The following is an 18,440-nucleotide window of genomic DNA, read 5'->3' as shown; positions in this document are numbered from 1 at the left end:
AATGACTAGTCAAACGGAGTTGCAATATAAAAGAAAAGCTTATGCAATTTATCTAAATATATCGACCAAGTTTTATTACTGTAAAGTAACGTACAGCAGACAGATATCTAAAAGTAATGATTTATGTTTCCAGCCATTTTAGGAAGAAAGATAAACAAGGAGACAATGGTTACTCAGTATTTAGCATTATTCATGTGCTTGTATCTTGCATCGGGGTAAACGTCACGTGCCAACGCCGTGAGAACAGTCATACTTTTCTATCGAAAGCAGGTGCACGAACTCCTCCAAAACGCGCAATTGTTACACAGTTTCTACTTCCACTACTTCCTACATCCATTTCATTCAGGTAAGCCTCTGCATCTCGAACTAAAGGTTAATAAAACAACACCTCGACTTCTCGATACCCACAGCCACAGTTTCTTTAATATTTCATCGTACCACAAATTACATACGATAATACAGAATCCTTTATCGGGCCCCAAAGAATTCAGCCAAATACAACGAGAACATTTTACAGCATCGATATCCTAATTGCACGTTAACAAACCCATCGACGCAGCGAAAAGAAATTAAGAAGAGATATCCTGAAAAACACGTTTACGCGAAAAAGCGTCGGGCCGATGTTTTCGTACGATTAAAATTCGAACTGCTGTCATCTGCTGGCGGCGCTCGGTGTGTTAAGAAAGCTTCCCTCTGGCATGTCGATTGGTTAGTGCTGCCCGCGTCGCGAACGAGCGTGACTTTTCTTCTTCGGATGTCGTGTTGTAGAAACGATGTTCTAGATATTCTGGTGTCCCTGTTCGAAGGTACGATTTAACGATGAATAAACTGATTCGACCGCGGCTGATAACGTTCGATGTCACTGGGACGTTGCTCATGACGAAACTGGAAGAGCATTACGTCGAAATCGGATCCCAGCACGGCCTGTCGGTTGATCCGCGCAAATTGGCGGGAAGCTTCAAAAGCAGCTTCCACAAGCTCAGCGTGGAGCATCCTGTTTATGGGAAACACACGGGCATCGGATGGGAGAACTGGTGGCGGAAGATTGTTCATAATGTTTTCAAGGATCAGCATAGCTATGCTTCCGACGCTACTTTGGACAAGGTGATACTTGGCGCTTTATGAGAGAATGAATTCCATTGGATGTAGACATTGCTTGTTGCAATCGCATCGCTCGAAAATAATGTAACTTTTTTTTTGTATTATTTTTTTTTAATTTTTTTGTATTAGTATAACAGGAATTGGTTCTTGCTTGAAAAACTGCTGTTTCATTTTTTGAAAATTATGATATTTTAGGTGCGCCATTGTAGCTACAATTGAGTGAAATTAGTTTGGCGCTTTCTTTCGTGAAATTCTGTTTTTATGGAAAACTCTTGTATAACGTGATAATTCTATAAATACGGTTTTTTTTTTTAATGTGGATCCAGGATAGAGAGAAGTTTAAAACAATTAATGACACAGTGAATTTTCTCGTCACAGCTAAAAAAAACTTTCATCGTACATTAAAAAATATTGGACTAAACAACTAACCAACTAATATCAGTAATATTAAAAAATGACTAAAATAACTAAATTTCTTCAAGAACGCAAGAATTACATACATAGATGCTCAGAAAAAAAAATCGTTGAATTAGCCCATTGAACCGAGTCCATACCTACTATCGATGACCCTTGTTTATCGTTGTAACCCTTAGGTTGCTACCAGTCTGATAAAATGCTATGGCACGAGCATGTGCTGGCACAAGTATCCAGGGACGATCGAGTTACTGGAGTATCTGCAGAAAAAGGGCCTGATCTTGGGGGTGATATCGAATTTCGATGAGAGATTGGAAGCGATCCTTGTGGACACAAGGATACGTTTTTACTTTTCGTTCGTTTTAACGTCGTACGATTTCGGCGTGGAGAAACCGAACACCTCGATATTCGACCAAGCGCTCAGGTTGACGAAAGAAAGGCACGACATCGACATTGCCCCCCAGGAGGCGATACATATCGGCGATTCCATCAGCAATGACTATGTTGGCGCCACAAACGCGAAGTGGAACGCCATACTCATTAAACGCGATAACGATACTCTGAGCGAGGAGCAAGTTCCTAAGCGAGACGTCTTTAAAAATCTTGAAGAATTGCGAATACACTTCGCCACGATTTTTGATGGGGAAGTGAAATGCTAATTTCAGTGAGATATGATTGTTATACTCATGTATAATTTTAGGAAAGAAGATGTGCCATATTTGAGAATTTGATCGATAGTTTTAATTGTTGTCCAGGAAACTATGACTGTATAGTTTTTTACATTATGTTTTATACATGTTAGACTGTGATACGGTTAGATTGTTGATTGTAGTATATGTTTGTATATCGTAATAATTGTACATATACAACCAATATACAATAATTGTATTTCTTATGAATATAAGTGTGTTTAGGTCATCGTCTAATATACCTATGTTTACGATACAGTTAATGATACAGAGAATATTTTTTCCGAAAGGGTTTCCAGCAATAGTTACAATTTTTATTGTAAGATGAAACTTTCAAATTTTTGAATTCTTCAATTCTTATCGTTAGATTTTTAAATATTTAAATATTTGAATTTTCGGTTTTTAGTCGTTTTTATCTTTGTAGCTTCTCATGTGCACCTGAAAAACGTAACTATAACCGAATACCTCTTCACATATGACTCAACGAATAATAATTTCGTATTGTACATTTTTATTATATTTAACACATCGATAATAAATAGTAACATTATATATATGTTTAGTATATAATTTTTTGACGCCGTTATCACAGAGGAGAATACCAAAAATTGATATGATGTTAAGCGTACGTATATGTTTATATTTTTATATATGTATAACTACAATTTTTATGTGCATGCCTTTTTTATTCATTTCTATTAAAACTGTGTCTTTATAAAATGTGTCTGAAATAATTCCTGATCAGTCGCTAAACTAATTATACTAGTAAAGTGCCTAGAAATCAAAGAATAATATGTGTGTGGGTGATCCTACGGTATCGCTCCACACTTCCTGGTAAAAAGATAACTGTCCAAGCATTTCCCAAGTGATGAACAGTGAACTGTGAACACTAAAATCCTCTACAGATAAGTAGAAAAATAATTTACTAGACTGTAATTCTACCAGTATTCAAAAATTTATTTTTTCCTCACTATTAATCGATGTAAAAAAATCATTTCATAACCCCTTGACCTATAACAGCGTGCCAGACACGTGCACTTTTTGCAACACCTTCGCTGCCGATTACGCGATAACGCGTGACAAGGATATTCCACAAATAACCGATCACGCACCATCGCGTGAGTAGTCTATGTTCACTTAATAGGAGCTCTGCGATTGGCAGTTTAAGATAGTCACACGTTTCAAATCGGCAGCGTAGGTGACAATATTCCGACAGAAGATTCTAAGGGAAAGGGTTAAATACTATTTTATTTCAATTTTAACGTTCGATTCCTACCAAGAAGCCCATATAAAATGAAAAATAAACTCCAGCATAAAACTAAAACAAAAATAGAGACTCTGCCCCCTAAAATACATACATAGAATTTCAAAAATTTCATTTGAAATAGTTTTTCGAAAATTTCGTCTGACATAGTATACCAGTTTACTTTCTTATTTTGGTTTAAATTTTAAAACGGGTGTTCAGCATTTGCTATTCGAGATATGTACATAATTTTACGCAGCCCTGTAACCCCAGCGATTTCATCGCTACGCTCCTCTTGGCCTGTTCTTGGCCCGTACTTTCTACCACGAGTGGCGGCATGTTACCACCACAAACGCCTGGCATCGGCACACTCGACTTCCCCACGGCCTCGCTCACGGCTCCTCTGGTTCAGTTTCTCAGTGAACTGTCGCGTGGAGAGAGCCTTTCTTCACGGTTTCCCCAGCCTCCTATCGGCCGAAGAGGTTAGAACGAGAATTCATTCTTTGGCATCGCCGATAAATCCGCGATATACAGTGCGTGCGCGAGCAGCTTGCGATCTATCTGTGTTTCCATGCGATTTGTGAATCCTAATCGTCTAGAAGATCCCACTGCCTTCGTAAGAGACGCGAGATTATTCTCTTTTTCAGCTCGAATTTGTCTGCTCGCGATCGCGATTCCGCTCGCGTAATAACAAGCTTCTCGTTCTGAGTTTTCTTTCGAGAAGTTTTCTAATCGCGACTCAAATCGAGTGGGATACGTTCAGTTTTTTGTATCGCAGAGTTTGAGAAGATTTGAAGCAATTTGGCGTGGTTTGTGAAAGTGGTCATTGTTTGAAATAGTTTTCGATTGTCGAGATTTGTTACTTGAATGTCATTTGTTAAGTATCTATTTTTTATGGAGACGTATGCCTACATTGAAAATTGTTTTTAATTATATTTCTGTTCCTTTAATTTTACATTCAGACGTCAATTTCCCGTGGTAGTTTATCTAAACCTAAACCAATATTTATATAGAATTCTACATCCTTGAAAAAAGCGCGAAATTTAAAAAGAGGATCTACATTCCCAAACTGTTTTTAAAGAGTCAGTAGAATAGCAAGGAATATCGCTAATTTAAGAAACTAACGTTAAGATTAATGAACGTTAGGGAGATAAGAAGACGTGAACCGTTCGCGGAATGCAGCCTCGGCAGTAAAAAATAAAAATCATTGTTGCGAATCGCCTCGTTCCCGATGGACCCGATCGAGAAACAGTGTTCTCCTTAATCGTTAGAGAAGCCCGAAAAAGAGTGAGAGTTCCAAGGGAGCCTTGCGGTGTCGTCGCCTTCGTTGACCGAGATTAGAACAAAGAAGGGGTTGCCGAACGAAATTCAAACATGACACGAGGAAGGCACAAGGAGGCATTGATATTCCTCGCTGTATATTTGGTAACAGTTTTCGCGGAGTCTGAAGAGGATCTCTACAGCGGATTTCCAAGGCTTCGGGAAGAAGATAAATGCTACGACGACAATGGAAGGCCCCAGGTTTGTGCTGTCACGATTGAATTTTTATTTCCTATACTTGCATTGTCGTTTTGCTGCTTCTGTAGATCGTTTGTATCTATATGAGTAGCTACACATAGTAGCATTCGTGTAAAAGTAGAAGAGCAAGAACAGGCTTCTGTTTATTCTTAGTCATCGGCGTGTCGGCTTTTTTGTGGGATGTTACTACATTAGGTTATCACAGCAAGGTTCGAAGTTACATCAACTTTCCACGATAGCTTGGAAAAGATAAAGCTGGAGGGATACTCTAAGCGAAGGAATTTCGAAAAATTGAAAATTGAGAAAAAGTCGTTTCTACAATGCTTTGAAGTTTGTACTGAAATATTGAGTAAACTTGCTACTATCGTTCTCTTTGTATAGTAATGTAGAAACAAAGATGGCGGCGTAGCGGAAGTGATCATTCGGAGTCGCAAATTATTTTAAATTTGGTTTTATGTTATTGAAATTCATGTATAGGGTGGCTCAAATAAAGTGGTCCCTTCCTAGAAGCTGGGATTCATTTTTTGTTACTCGAGTAGCTCAGAAATGTCTTTTAGATATTTTTAGGACTTTATTCGATGTCTTTAAGACGTTTCTAAGACGTCTCTGCGCTATATAGCTTAGTGCTTCTTTTATCACAAGAGCAATTGACAGAATGTTTCATTACCCAGCCCACAGCCAAAAGTGCAGAAAATTTAATTTCTTACCATAACACTTTAAGTGCAACCTTAAATCGCCATTTCTTTCTAAAAAAACAGCTGTTAACACTTAATTTGAGTCACCCTGTACATCGATTTATATAGAGTTTATTATTACTGCAATTCTGAGAGTAGTAAAGTCCACTCATGGTGCATTTAGGTACCCTTGCAGGCCTTTCCAAAGCAAAATTGTTCCCAGAAATGTTAGGGGACGAAACTACCTGCGGATTTCTGACCATAGTGGCATGGCCATTCTGAATGACTCTGAAACGCTTTGCAGCGACACTTTGCGCGCTTATTTCGCGTTCAAAGATTCATCGATGATTTCTAAAATTAGAATTTTGATTTTAGCTGCAACTGAAAAATGCTTTCGATCGCGTTCTGTTGTAGAGGTGTATACCGCCTTTCGAGAATGCAGCGTTCAATGTTCTCATGGAGGCGACAAACACGTGCGGTCAGGATCGGCCAACCGAGTTTTGTAAGCAAACTGGCGTACAAAAGAAGTCCTGCGAGATGTGTCGTTTCGGGGATCACCCTGCCACGTTCCTTACCGATCGCGATAATAACGACAATGCAACTTGGTGGCAGTCTGAGACAATGTTCGAGGGCATCGAGTACCCGAATCAGGTCAATCTCACTCTGCACTTAGGTAGGATATTAATTATAATATCAATGTATTACTAGTATTTTAGTATTAACAATAAGTGTACTGTACTTGCATTTGTTTTTCTAATTTATCAAGTCTACTGGCTTATGTTGGGACAGTGATGAGTAATTCACAGCTCTGTCTATTGACTTGTATTCTACCAAAGCTGTTTGTGTAACCCACTTTAATCAGCTAGAATGAAGAGTTACTGTGATTAACATGATAAATGAATTTGTGAGATAATATTGGATATTTTAGTTAATAATACTGTAAACCTTTTGGAAGAGGATCTTCAGAATATCGTGTGTATGGAACAGGAAAAGTAGAATACTTTTTGGCAGAAATAGGCTGGATAATGTTAGCAAACCAAATGCTATAATTAGGGAAGCAGAGTTCATTCATATTCAACAGTATCCGTGATGAACTCTTAACACGTCCTCAATGTTTGTCGCTCTCTTTCGCGCCATCGCTTCTCGACTTCTTTTTCCATTTTACTTCCTTATCAATCAGGATGCGTGTGAGATGAGATAATTCTCGGAACACGAAGAGCGATGGAGACACAGGCGAGGCACGAGTTGGAATCAGAATATTTTATTTTTCAACACGAGGACTTCTTTTTCTCCTTACTTCCTGAAAGTTTAAAAAATTCATTTAAATCTTGTTTAAATTCATTCAAATCAACTCATTTAAATTCATATTATCTTCAGTAATAATTTTTCTAGTTATTGACAAATTTTTAGTTTCTAGACTTTTTGTTATTAAATAATTTGTTTAGTTACTGAAAAAAAATAATAGAACAATGTTCTTAGACAGTCAGTTAGAGCTAAAAGAATTGTCTTTCGTGTATAGTTAGTAGTAAACACTACTTCAGCGATAAACCTAATCTCTAGAAGAATGCAAACTATATACAAAGCTGAGGAATGCAAAGTGAATGTTAGATTGCATCTTCAGAATACGCTAATAACTTAGAAGACGCAAGCACCGTTACAAGACGTTTCGAACTGATCTGGAGTTACAGATACACTCTGTATTTAAGCTTATAATAATCTTTTTATTTAGGGGTGAGTTGGATCCTAATTTTTCAATTCTTTAAACTCGAAACTTTCTTGAGTTTCGAGGGATGTCGAGGATTCAAGTAACCTATTTCTATTTTTATTATTATCTAAGAATTAAGTTACACAAATGTGAACTGGTTTTAGCAACGCCTCGAGGAATCCGGATAATAGTAGCTCCTCCTCAAAAATGGGAATTGTATAGAATCTCTGTCTGTGCACCACATGTTCATTTACGAAAGAATCAGCCACTTGCACCCCACTGGCTTTGCAGTGGAGAATCGCATTGGCGTAGACCAAGCTTCCTTCACAATGAATTCAGTTTTTGTTCAATTAAACCATTCCTCGTGTTTGTAAAATCTACTTAGCATAGTTTCTATTTAAATATACCGCGCGTGTAATTCAAAAGTGACACACTTAAAAAACCGCGATTTTTGAAATGTGTCTATAAAGCTGTCTATTCAGAAAATTCTTCTGAACAAAATCGTTTTCATATAATATTGTATAAATATTATGTAGATATTAAATAACTCATTACCGTGTGTTCACATTTTGGTTTTATTACATGTAGGAACACCTTGGTCTCACTTGATCATGTTTTAATTTGCATCTTTTCTGTTTCCTTTTTTTCCATGAACATGATTACAGGGAAGACATTCGATATAACATACGTCAGAGTGCTTTTCGAGTCCCCACGTCCAGAGAGCTGGGGCATTTACAAGAGGAGGAACGAAGACTCGCCATGGGAGGCTTATCAGTTTTATTCCGCGTCTTGTCGAGATAATTATGGCTTGCCTGACTTGAAGGAGACAGTGAGGGGAGACGACACCAGGGTGCTGTGCACCTCGGAATATTCTGATATATCGCCCTTGACAAAAGGCACTGTCGCGTTCTCCACTCTGGAAGGGCGACCTTCGGCCTACTACTTTGAAACTAACACTGCTTTGCAGGTACAACGTCACTTCTGTATACACTATAATTAAATAGAAAAAAAGAAGGATCCTTCTGTGATTTTGCTATGATAATTAAGAGGAGATAAAAGTGTTTAATACTGAGACTACCGAAACTAAAATATGTTTATTTTTATCAGGGTGCTAAAGTTACAGGTTTCTGAGAAAATATATGATTCAGAGAAATAGAGTTCATTCATACATTTGTCTGGTTTTATTAAGCTGGGTCTACGCTACGACTTTTTTCTGTGTCCTAAAAAAGGTATATAACTTTGGTATATAATATGTAGTGTAGACCCAGCTTTAAGTATTGATGAAGGAAGAAAGATAGGATACAATTTTAACTCCTCTGGTATATCTATCTATTGTTGAGGAGGATAGGGTTAGTGTAAAGTGGATAAATAATGATATATATCATTCTATTTTTTAGGAATGGGTACAAGCTACTGATTTGAGAATCACGCTGGACAGATTGAACACGTTCGGTGACGAGGTGTTCGGCGATGATCACGTACTGAAATCCTACTACTATGCGATCGCTGACGTTGCTGTTGGAGCACGTTGTGCCTGCAATGGCCACGCTGGAGAATGTGTAAACAGTACCAGTGTGGATGGTAGAACTCGCAGAGTATGTAGGTAAGATAATTCATAAATGTGGTTCACCTGAATGGGTATTCGATGCTTCAAAGTAACTACTAACGATTTATCCTAGTATCTATTCCCATATCATCGTGACTATTTACTGATTATTAGTTTGATCTTGTTAAAAATTCCATTTTAGTAGCTCAGAAAATTTATACACTAATTATGAAATAGTCACTATTTTTAATTACATAATCCTTATTATCGAAAATATATATTTACTAACATCTGTGCGCGGTAATTTGTTTTTAAAGATGTGAGCATAACACTGCAGGCCCAGATTGCAATGAATGTTTGCCATTTTATAATGATGCACCCTGGGGACGAGCTACCACTACAGACGCACATGAATGTAAACGTGAGTATTAAGTTCTTTTGTTTTTATTACTTTTCAGGATAATTAATATAATATTTTTGTAATATTTACTGTTTTTCGTTTATTTAAAAAATCTCATTTACCAAGATTTGGCTAAATTACTTGAAAAGAAAGACAATTATTGCATATATTGTTTAAACCCTGTGTATCTTTCATTTAATAGAAATAGTTATTTAGTAATCTGTGATGCATTCAATAAAAATGAACAAGTTGATAAAGTATAACAGCTTGCTGGTGTCTGTGGCTATCTATACAAACATATATGCTAGTTATATGGTTGATGGGAGAGGATATCTTTGAGTCGACGTCCTGGACTGTGTAGGTGGACCTTGGCAAACCTGCTCTTCAAACAGCCGTTTTTCACCGTTCTATATCCGGTGACTAAAACGCTGCGCTCACGATCATCGTATTTTAGATATTGAAAGAAACGTCAGTGATAATTAAAAAGGTCTCAAACAATTTTTTATATATTAAATATTATAAATATTTAAAGCATTAACTTTTCAATAAGGTAAATCCTTACATCATCAATCTCTTAAGACACTCTTCTTGTTCTTTTCAAAATTATTTTTACATTAAAACTTAGTGTCTACATAGATCTCATTAGTTCTCACATTAATGAGGTATTAGGGACATTGATATCAAAGATATTCTCGAAAAATGTAGAATTAAGGGTTCATGGACCTTTGGACAATTGATTTATGGATCACTGAGGCGCTCCTAATTTAACATTCGGAATAGTGCAGTCTGCAAGGGTGAAGCATTTCTTCAGTATTATAGGCATCGCCTTTCCAAGCGGCCGAAGAGAGTTTGCGTTCACGATCACGCTGGCATTACCTAACCAGCTTTACCTTTTACGTTCATTGCTCGTTCTGAAGTGGGGATTGTTGGCAATGCAGGGGCACACAATGCAGCTTTTCTGTAGACCGCGAGAGCTCAGTGCTCAGGATACAACGATTTCAAGCGAGACATTTATTTATCTTGTTGATTGGCTTTGTGCAGTTACGCGATATATTGTATGTACAATCGATTTAACAACAAGAACACGATTATGATCCTGGTATATGTGGTCCAGCACGTACTAAACTGCTAATGAAACCATCAGATCGCTGATACATATTTGTAGAACGAGTTTATTTAGATTCAAAGCTTTGATTAAGCCTCTAATGAGTGATCAATGTGGACTAATAGCAATATTTATTTCATTTCTGAGCGCTGTTAAATGTGTTTAATATTGTTCTTAGTTTTGTAATTACGTTGGGTACACGTTTGTGAATTATTAAATCAAGAATATATGCAAAATATACTTAATGAGAACCTCTTGATCTTCGAGATGAATAACTATTCATTTAGTAAGTAGGAACAAGCGAAGTGAATTGTACTTGTATTTTATTTATAAATTTTGCAATGGAGCGGCCGTTAAAAGTGATAGTAATTGTGACTTTAACGCTATGGAACGTAAAGATATCCACAACTTCAGGATGGGACGGAATTCTTCCGTGGTATTCTGGATCCAGTAAATATTTAAATAGACATTAATATTAATTTTGTAGTTCTAAGTTTCTGTGTTTCAAAATTCCTAAGTTTCATCGTCTCTAAATTCTACAAATATATTAACACTGCCATGAAATTTTTCAGCTTGCAACTGCAATGGTTATTCAGAGAGATGCTACTTCGATAAGGAACTGTATAAGGCGTCTGGCCACGGTGGTCATTGCCTGGATTGTCGAGCTAATCGTGACGGCGCGAACTGCGAACGTTGCCGAGAGAATTATTACCAGCGTCCAGAAGACAGTTACTGCGTTGCCTGTAACTGCAACGAAATTGGTAAATTAATATTTTCTCGATATCATACAGAGATGAAAACTTAGAATAATAAATGGTTCTATATCATATTCACCTAAAACTATAGAAAGCTCTAAACCATAAAATTCAATGAACAAAATATTACAGGTTCCAGAAACTTGCAGTGTAACAGTGAAGGAAAGTGCCAGTGCAAGCCAGGCGTCACTGGCGATAAATGTGATCGCTGTGCGTCGAATTATCACAACTTTGGCCCATATGGTTGCACTTCCTGTGAATGTGCTGTAGCTGGCTCTCTAGACAACACTCCAAACTGTGATCCCGTCAGTGGTACCTGTAGCTGTAAAGAAAACGTTGAAGGAAAGCGGTGTAGAGTGTTAGTATAAATTACAGAACCAGAATTTCTCTTGTAATTCGTTTGAATTATATTCAGTAATATGGTATGCTTAATAACAGATGTCGACCAGGGTTCTTCAATCTTGCATTAGAGAATGAATTTGGTTGTACGCCGTGTTTCTGCTACGGCCACTCCTCGGTGTGTAGACTGGCGACTGGCTACTCTAAGTTCGTAATCGAGAGCATGTTTGTGAGAGCAGGAGAGCGATGGACAGCTACTGTGGCTGGTAACCCAATGCCGCTGCATTATGATCCTCTGACACAAACGATATCTGTCACGGCCATAGATCGAGATAATGTCTATTTCGTTGCACCTGGTAAATATAAATATACAGGGTGTAACATCTATGCGTTTCAATACTCTAATGGGCGGTAGAATATCTCAATTGGATTACATTGGTTTTCTATTGCTTCCCCGTGATGTATCTACAAAATTATAAAATCCTCTGACTCATGATGTATTTTGAAGTTATGTTATCCATTTGAGGTCCCTTACCACTCCTTAAAATATTTAAACGTATACGTGTTACACCCTGTATAGTTAATACATTGCAAATAAAGAATTTAATATTTCTTATGCAGGAGGGAAGGTGTTAATAGAAAATTGACTGCCCACAGATAGATTCCTCGGTGACCAACGAGCATCCTACAATCAAGATTTATCTTTCACACTGAGAATTGGAGAAACTGGACCCGCACCCACTGCTCGTGATATTATTCTCGAAGGAGGAAACGGTGAACAGATAACACAGCCAATATTTGGGCAAAATAATCGTTTACCTACTGTTACAGTAAGTAATAGAATTAGGGATGGGTTTATCGAAACCTTGAAACCTTTCTAAACCCAAAAAGTTTCGAGTTTCGAGGTGTTAAAAGTTTGATTTCGTTCCACCCCTAAATATCACAGACAATTTAATAGAATATATTCTTCACTAATTGAAATTGCGAATTGTTTCAGCCACAAGAGTACCACTTCAAATTGCACGAGCATTTTAAATACGGCTGGGAGCCACGTCTGTCTTCCCGAGCTTTCATGTCGATATTGTCAAACCTGACGGCTATAAAAATTCGTGGAACTTATACTAATCAAGGTACAATACTCAGAACTTGTTAAAATTATATTTTTTGCAGGCTTGAATTTTTTATGTATTTTAATTTCGCAGGTCGAGGATTTTTGGACGATGTCAAACTGGAAACAGCTCATCGAGGAGCTGCAGGTGACCCAGCTGATTGGGTTGAGCATTGTCAGTGTCCTCACGGTTACGTAGGTCAATTCTGTGAATCCTGTGCACCTGGATTCCATCATGACCCGCCAAACGGTGGTCCCTTCGCTCTCTGCGTTCCTTGCAACTGTAATGGTCATGCAGATATTTGCGAAGCCGAAACTGGTGTGTATTTAAAGAAGAGATATCTTTAAAAACTGTATGAAATTTATTTCTAAAGTGAATTTCATTCACTTCAGGACAATGTATTTGCCAACACAACACGGCTGGTAGCAATTGTGAGTTGTGTAAACGAGGATATTATGGTCATCCATTGAAAGGCACTCCAGATGATTGCCAACCGTGTCCTTGCCCAGATAATGGGCCTTGTATATTACTCGGCAATAGTCCAGATCCTATTTGTTCTGAGTGTCCATTAGGAAGAACAGGTAAAAGCAGAAGCTTAAGAGAAGTTGTTCGCTATTTTTATTACGAAATATATAAAAGATCTGTTCTATTATTTTTAGGACCCAGATGTGAAACCTGCTCGGATGGATACTTTGGAAATCCTGAGGAGGGTATAGCTTGTCGGCCCTGCGACTGTAATAATAATATCGATTTGAATGCTGTTCGAAACTGCAATCATAAGACTGGAGAATGTTTGAAATGTGTGAACAACACAGCTGGTTTTCATTGTGAGGAGTGTCTTCCAGGTATAAGAAATATTGATCGGTTTCATAAGCTTCAATTTCTGTTAAAAATTCTGGTTAATCACGTTTCTGTATTTGTTACCAGGATATTATGGAGATGCTCTCTCTGATCGTAAAGAAGACGGATGCAAACTGTGTCAGTGTTATCCACCAGGTACTATTGAACTTGATGATGGTCGAGTAGCACCTTGTGAACAATTGACAGGACAGTGCAAGTGTAAACCTCATGTGATTGGTCGCAATTGCGATAAATGTGAAGACGGGTACTACCATATACTTAGTGGAGAGGTATTATTATATACATTTTTATAATAACTCCTTAAAAAAATTATGATACTGAAAAATTTTGGGCAAATAATGTCCAACTTTGACACATTAAAAATTGCAAAGTTTGACGAAATACACAGGGTAGGTAAAATTTTCTAGGAGGATGCCGTCTGCGGTGGCATAAAGTACGGACCTTGCCCTTCAATTTAAAAAAAAGATCAGCTCGCTACGATTTTTTTTCGCAAAGTTACAGCACTTCAAAGTAACCCTTGTATTTTTGTCATATACTATCACTACCTGTTGTGCTATAGAAATGCAAGGGTCACTTTGAAGTCCTGTAACTTTGCGAAAAAAAATCGCAGCGACCTCATCTTTTTTTTAAATTGAAGGGGAAGGTTCGAACTTTATGTCACCACAATCGGCATTCCAGGAAAAAATTTTGGTATGGACCTGCATCCCGTCAAAATTGACAATTTTTAATAAAACAAACTGCAAAGTTTAACAGAGTGCACCAACTTAGTAAAATTTTTTTCGAGGATGCCATTTGTAGTAGCATATAGATCAAACCTTCCCCTTTAAATTAAAAAAAAGGTCAGCTCTCTACGATTTTTTTTCGCAAAGTTACAGCACTTCAAAGTGACCCTTGCATTTCTATAGCACAACAGGTAGTGATGGTATATGACAAAAATACAAGGGTTACTTTGAAGTGCTGTAACTTTGCGAAAAAAAATCGTAGCGAGCTGATCTTTTTTTTAAATTGAAGGGGAAGATCCATACTTTATGCCACCGCAGACGGCATCCTTCTAAAAAATTTTACCTACCCTGTGTATTTCATCAAACTTTGCAACTTTTTGTATGTCAAAGTTGGACATTTTTTGCCCAAAATTTTTCTATGTCATATTTTTGTTCAAGCAATATGGATTACTGAGAATATAAGTAAATAGTAACTATCCCATGTCTGTTTATTTCAGGGATGTGCTCCTTGCAATTGTGATCCAGAAGGATCTTATAATCGAACTTGCAATGCTATTACTGGTCAGTGCGAATGTAGACCTGGTGTTACTGGTCAACATTGTGACGCATGTCTTCCTTACCAATATGGCTTCAGCAGAGAAGGTTGTAAGCCTTGTGATTGTGACAGCATCGGTTCTCAAGATCTGCAATGTGACGCTAACGGACAATGCCCAGTAAGATTAGATAATTCCATCTGTAAATACATAGTCATAAAATTTCAACAGTTTAATTATTTTCTTCCTTACAGTGTCTTACAAATGTGGAAGGAAGACGCTGTGATCGCTGCAAAGAGAATAAACACAACAGGCAAAATGGATGTGTAGATTGTCCTGACTGTTATAATCTTGTTCAAGACGCTGTCGATGGTTACAGAGAACGTCTGTCCGATCTAGAAAGCACGCTTAGGAAAATTAACAATAGTCCAACTGTAATAAAAGACTCCGAGTTCGAACAAGAATTGAAAAATGTGCAAAGCAGAGTGAGAAACCTCCTTCAAATCGCGAAACAGGGATCTGGCAGTAAGTATAGATTTTGTTAAGCTTATATTTCTGCCGAACAGATATATAAATGAAAATGTTGCAGGTGAGAATAAAACTTTGGTGGAGCAACTCGATGAATTACGCGACCAATTAAATGAAATAGGCGAGATCTCACAGACGGTCGACTTGACTGCCGCAGAAGCGAACAAAACTATCTCTGAAGGTCTGACGACTATCGATGAAGCTGGGAAAGTGCTCGATAAGATCCACGCTCAGTTAACAGTAAGAAAAATCTTATTTTGTTAAATCTGAAATTGAGAAAAACAGAAATGGCTAAGCTTCACTTTTGAATATTAGGATGCAGAAGACTATTTAGCCACGGATGGAGCAACTGCATTGGCCGATGCTAAAAACCGCGCGGAACAAGTTGGTCAACAAAACAAGCAGATGACTTCGATTGCCCAGGAAGCGCGGGTGCTAGCTGACATGTAAATAATTTGTGATATACAAAAATTCAGTATTAAATTCATTATGATACACACTGATTTATTTACAGAAACGTCAACGAAGCTAAAAAGATCCATGCACTGGCAGAACAAGCTAAAAATACAACAATGGAAGCTTATAATCTTGCGAAACAAGCTATCTCAAAATATTCTAACATGACGTACGTATTACTTTAATCCAATATTTCTCAATTAGAAATATCCTCTTCTACATCCATTTCATTTGTAGCGAAGACATCAGAGGATTAGAAAATAAACTAGAATTACTAGAGCACACCATGGGTGAAGTGAGAAACCTAACTAGTATAGCAGCTACTAAATCAGCTGCTGTTTCGCAAGAAGCGATTAATTTATTAATTCAGGACTTGACACTTCCACCTATTGACATTGAACAGTTGCAAAATCAAGTCGAGGATGTTAACAACGAGGTAGATTGTGATAATCGACAAATATTTTTGATAATGGCTGAACATAATAGCAAGGATATAAATATTGCAGGGATTGCGATTGAAAGAACAAGCGCAATTATTATTAGATGAGAACGAAGATCTGATAAACGAAATGATGGAGAAGATAAGGAAGAGCGAGGAATTAATCGAAAGAGCTCAGGATCAGCAGGCTGCTACTGCTGAACTTCTGGCAGAATTGGATGGAGCGAATGAGAAAGCGAACGATGCTGTGAAACGGGGAGATCGGACCTTACAGGAAGCTCAAGAAACTTTGAAGAAGCTGGGTGGTAATTATCTTTTTAAATTAACGTGGATAATACGCTTGTACCTGAAAAAAGAATTTCTTTTCTTATTATGGTAATACGTTTAGAATTCGACGCTGAGGTGCAGCGTGAACGTATTAAAGCACAAGATGCTTTGAAAGATATAAAAGATATCGAAGCATTAGTTTCTAAGGCAATACAACAAGAACAGCAAGTAGAACAAATATTAAATGGCTCTGAAGACAATGCCACGTACGCTCGTGAAATAGCACAAAATGCTCAGGTAAGTTGAGAATTTGTTAAGCATGTAACCTAAAATAACTAGTGAAACACTAATCAAAGTGTGCTATTCCTGTATCAGACATACGCAGAGGAAGCGAGTACAAGGGCCAATGCTATCAGAATCGAAGCAAATAAAACTAAAGTAGAAGCACTTCGTGTGGGAAACGAGGCTGAAAAGTTACACCAAAGGGTTGATACTACAGATTCTATGATCAAGAAGTACGAGATTGAAATTGGTCGAGATACGAATGTTACAACAAAAGTAAGAAACTTATATAATTATACAGCCCTGACAATTAAGAGACGATATACTTAATGTATTATTTTCTTTAAGGCAAATCATATAGTTGGCCAAGCTATGATCAACTTGACTGCAGCTTCCCAGCAAGTTGACAAAGCTTTGGCTGAAGTGGCCGAAATAACAAAAGAGCTTGATAATCTACCAGAAATAGGTAAGTTTGTTATTGCATCAAATAAAATATTTTTGAAACACTCTTTATATTAAAATTTGTCGTAACTTAGATGATGAGGCATTGGATCTTTTGGAGAAACGTTTAGTAGTAGTTGAAAGAGAGATAGCAGCAGCGAATTTGGATCAAAATATTCGGGCATTGACAGAGGCAAAGAATTTGCAGACTCAATGGGTTAAAAACTACGAGGACGAGATCAGTAGACTAAGAATGGAAGTCGAGAATATCGGTGACATAAGAAAAGTTCTGCCTACCGATTGCCACAAACGTGTACGACTGGAACCGTAAATATTAATATATTCTAGAGTATACGATACTTAACGCGATTCTATTTTCTTTTATTACATCGTTAGTGATGCCTTACATGCATTAAGAAAAAAAAGAGAAGTTAAGAAAGGTCTGAATGCGTGAATATGTGTTTAGAATGTCTTTATGAACGATCATATTTCTAAGACAAAAATGTACTCTTTAATGATGGCTTTATGCTCGGGGACCATAACATTTAAACAACAAAATTCGGTAACACATATCACATTAGCAGGCAGGATAATGATGTTATATGTACACGTATACATAGATTATTTTATTTAATGAATCATTTAGAATTGTTTTGCATTTTTTTCTTAAAAGTTACTTTCATGCGCGTACACGTACGCGTGGTTGCAATAACGAACACTATACCAAAGATTTTATATAGTAGACATATTTTCTCTGTGTCATTACCAGGCCATTTTGCATTATTCAATTCGTCTAACTCTATTTTTTTTGTACCAATGTACAAATATGTATATAGTATCTATATACGCATACTTTTTACTGTAATTGCCATGTTTTTTTAAGTCTTTTACATTCTAAGAGCTTCGAGAGTTCCTCCCATGGAAAGTCAAGTCTCCATTTTATAAAATTGAGCGCATCACACATTGTGCGAGTTATTTGTATGATTATTAGAGTAACATAATGGATTATGCATTTAAGAAGTTAGAAGATAGAAAAATCTGCAGGGAGATCGAAGGGAGAACAGTAGAAGTCATGATATACCTTATAAATAATATGTATCGTCCTGAGACGTTTATACATATAATTGTTTTATAAGATACCATCTCACATTTAATACGAATGAAAAGAAACATAAACGCTGTAACGCGATACATTGATATTCCATCAACTAAAAACCGTAAAAGTGTAAAGTAGGCTAATAATATAGTATCTTTTTTTAAATACTATAACATTCGAAAATGAATAAAATTTTTAGAATTTATATTTCATAACT

At 37.0% G+C, this 18,440-nt stretch overlaps 2 protein-coding genes across 3 annotated transcripts; both read left to right on the top strand.

Moving 5' to 3' along the window:
• The first annotated feature begins 131 nt into the window (after window positions 1-131).
• LOC143184263 (rhythmically expressed gene 2 protein) lies at window positions 132-2,246 on the top strand. Of its 2 annotated transcripts, none has more exons than XM_076386299.1 (3): window positions 132-346; window positions 807-1,104; window positions 1,695-2,246. In XM_076386299.1, the coding sequence occupies exons 2-3, from the start codon at window positions 820-822 to the stop codon at window positions 2,172-2,174; spliced, it is 765 nt and encodes a 254-aa protein (XP_076242414.1). In that variant the 5' UTR covers window positions 132-346; window positions 807-819; the 3' UTR covers window positions 2,175-2,246. The 2 variants fall into 2 exon arrangements, with proteins under 2 accessions (XP_076242414.1, XP_076242423.1); XM_076386308.1 differs by having other exon boundaries at window positions 769-1,104.
• A 2,575-nt stretch (window positions 2,247-4,821) lies between these two features.
• Window positions 4,822-18,436, top strand: Lanb2 (laminin subunit gamma-1). The gene is made up of 25 exons (XM_076392575.1): window positions 4,822-4,968; window positions 6,054-6,312; window positions 8,010-8,311; window positions 8,742-8,947; window positions 9,208-9,311; window positions 10,968-11,156; window positions 11,283-11,508; window positions 11,589-11,845; window positions 12,147-12,319; window positions 12,487-12,619; window positions 12,692-12,916; window positions 12,991-13,179; window positions 13,258-13,443; window positions 13,526-13,728; window positions 14,679-14,894; window positions 14,969-15,239; window positions 15,304-15,482; window positions 15,558-15,688; window positions 15,757-15,867; window positions 15,936-16,134; window positions 16,205-16,442; window positions 16,526-16,701; window positions 16,780-16,962; window positions 17,035-17,152; window positions 17,223-18,436. Exons 1-25 carry the CDS (start codon window positions 4,822-4,824, stop codon window positions 17,456-17,458), a joined length of 4,857 nt encoding a protein of 1,618 aa, XP_076248690.1. The 3' UTR covers window positions 17,459-18,436.
• The last annotated feature ends 4 nt before the right edge of the window (window positions 18,437-18,440 follow it).

The sequence above is a fragment of the Calliopsis andreniformis genome, chromosome 2, assembly GCF_051401765.1.
Source record: "Calliopsis andreniformis isolate RMS-2024a chromosome 2, iyCalAndr_principal, whole genome shotgun sequence".
Classification (NCBI taxonomy): Eukaryota; Metazoa; Arthropoda; class Insecta; order Hymenoptera; family Andrenidae; genus Calliopsis; species Calliopsis andreniformis.
Note: the sequence above shows the minus strand (reverse complement) of the source record. Positions and strands in the feature narration are given on the sequence as shown.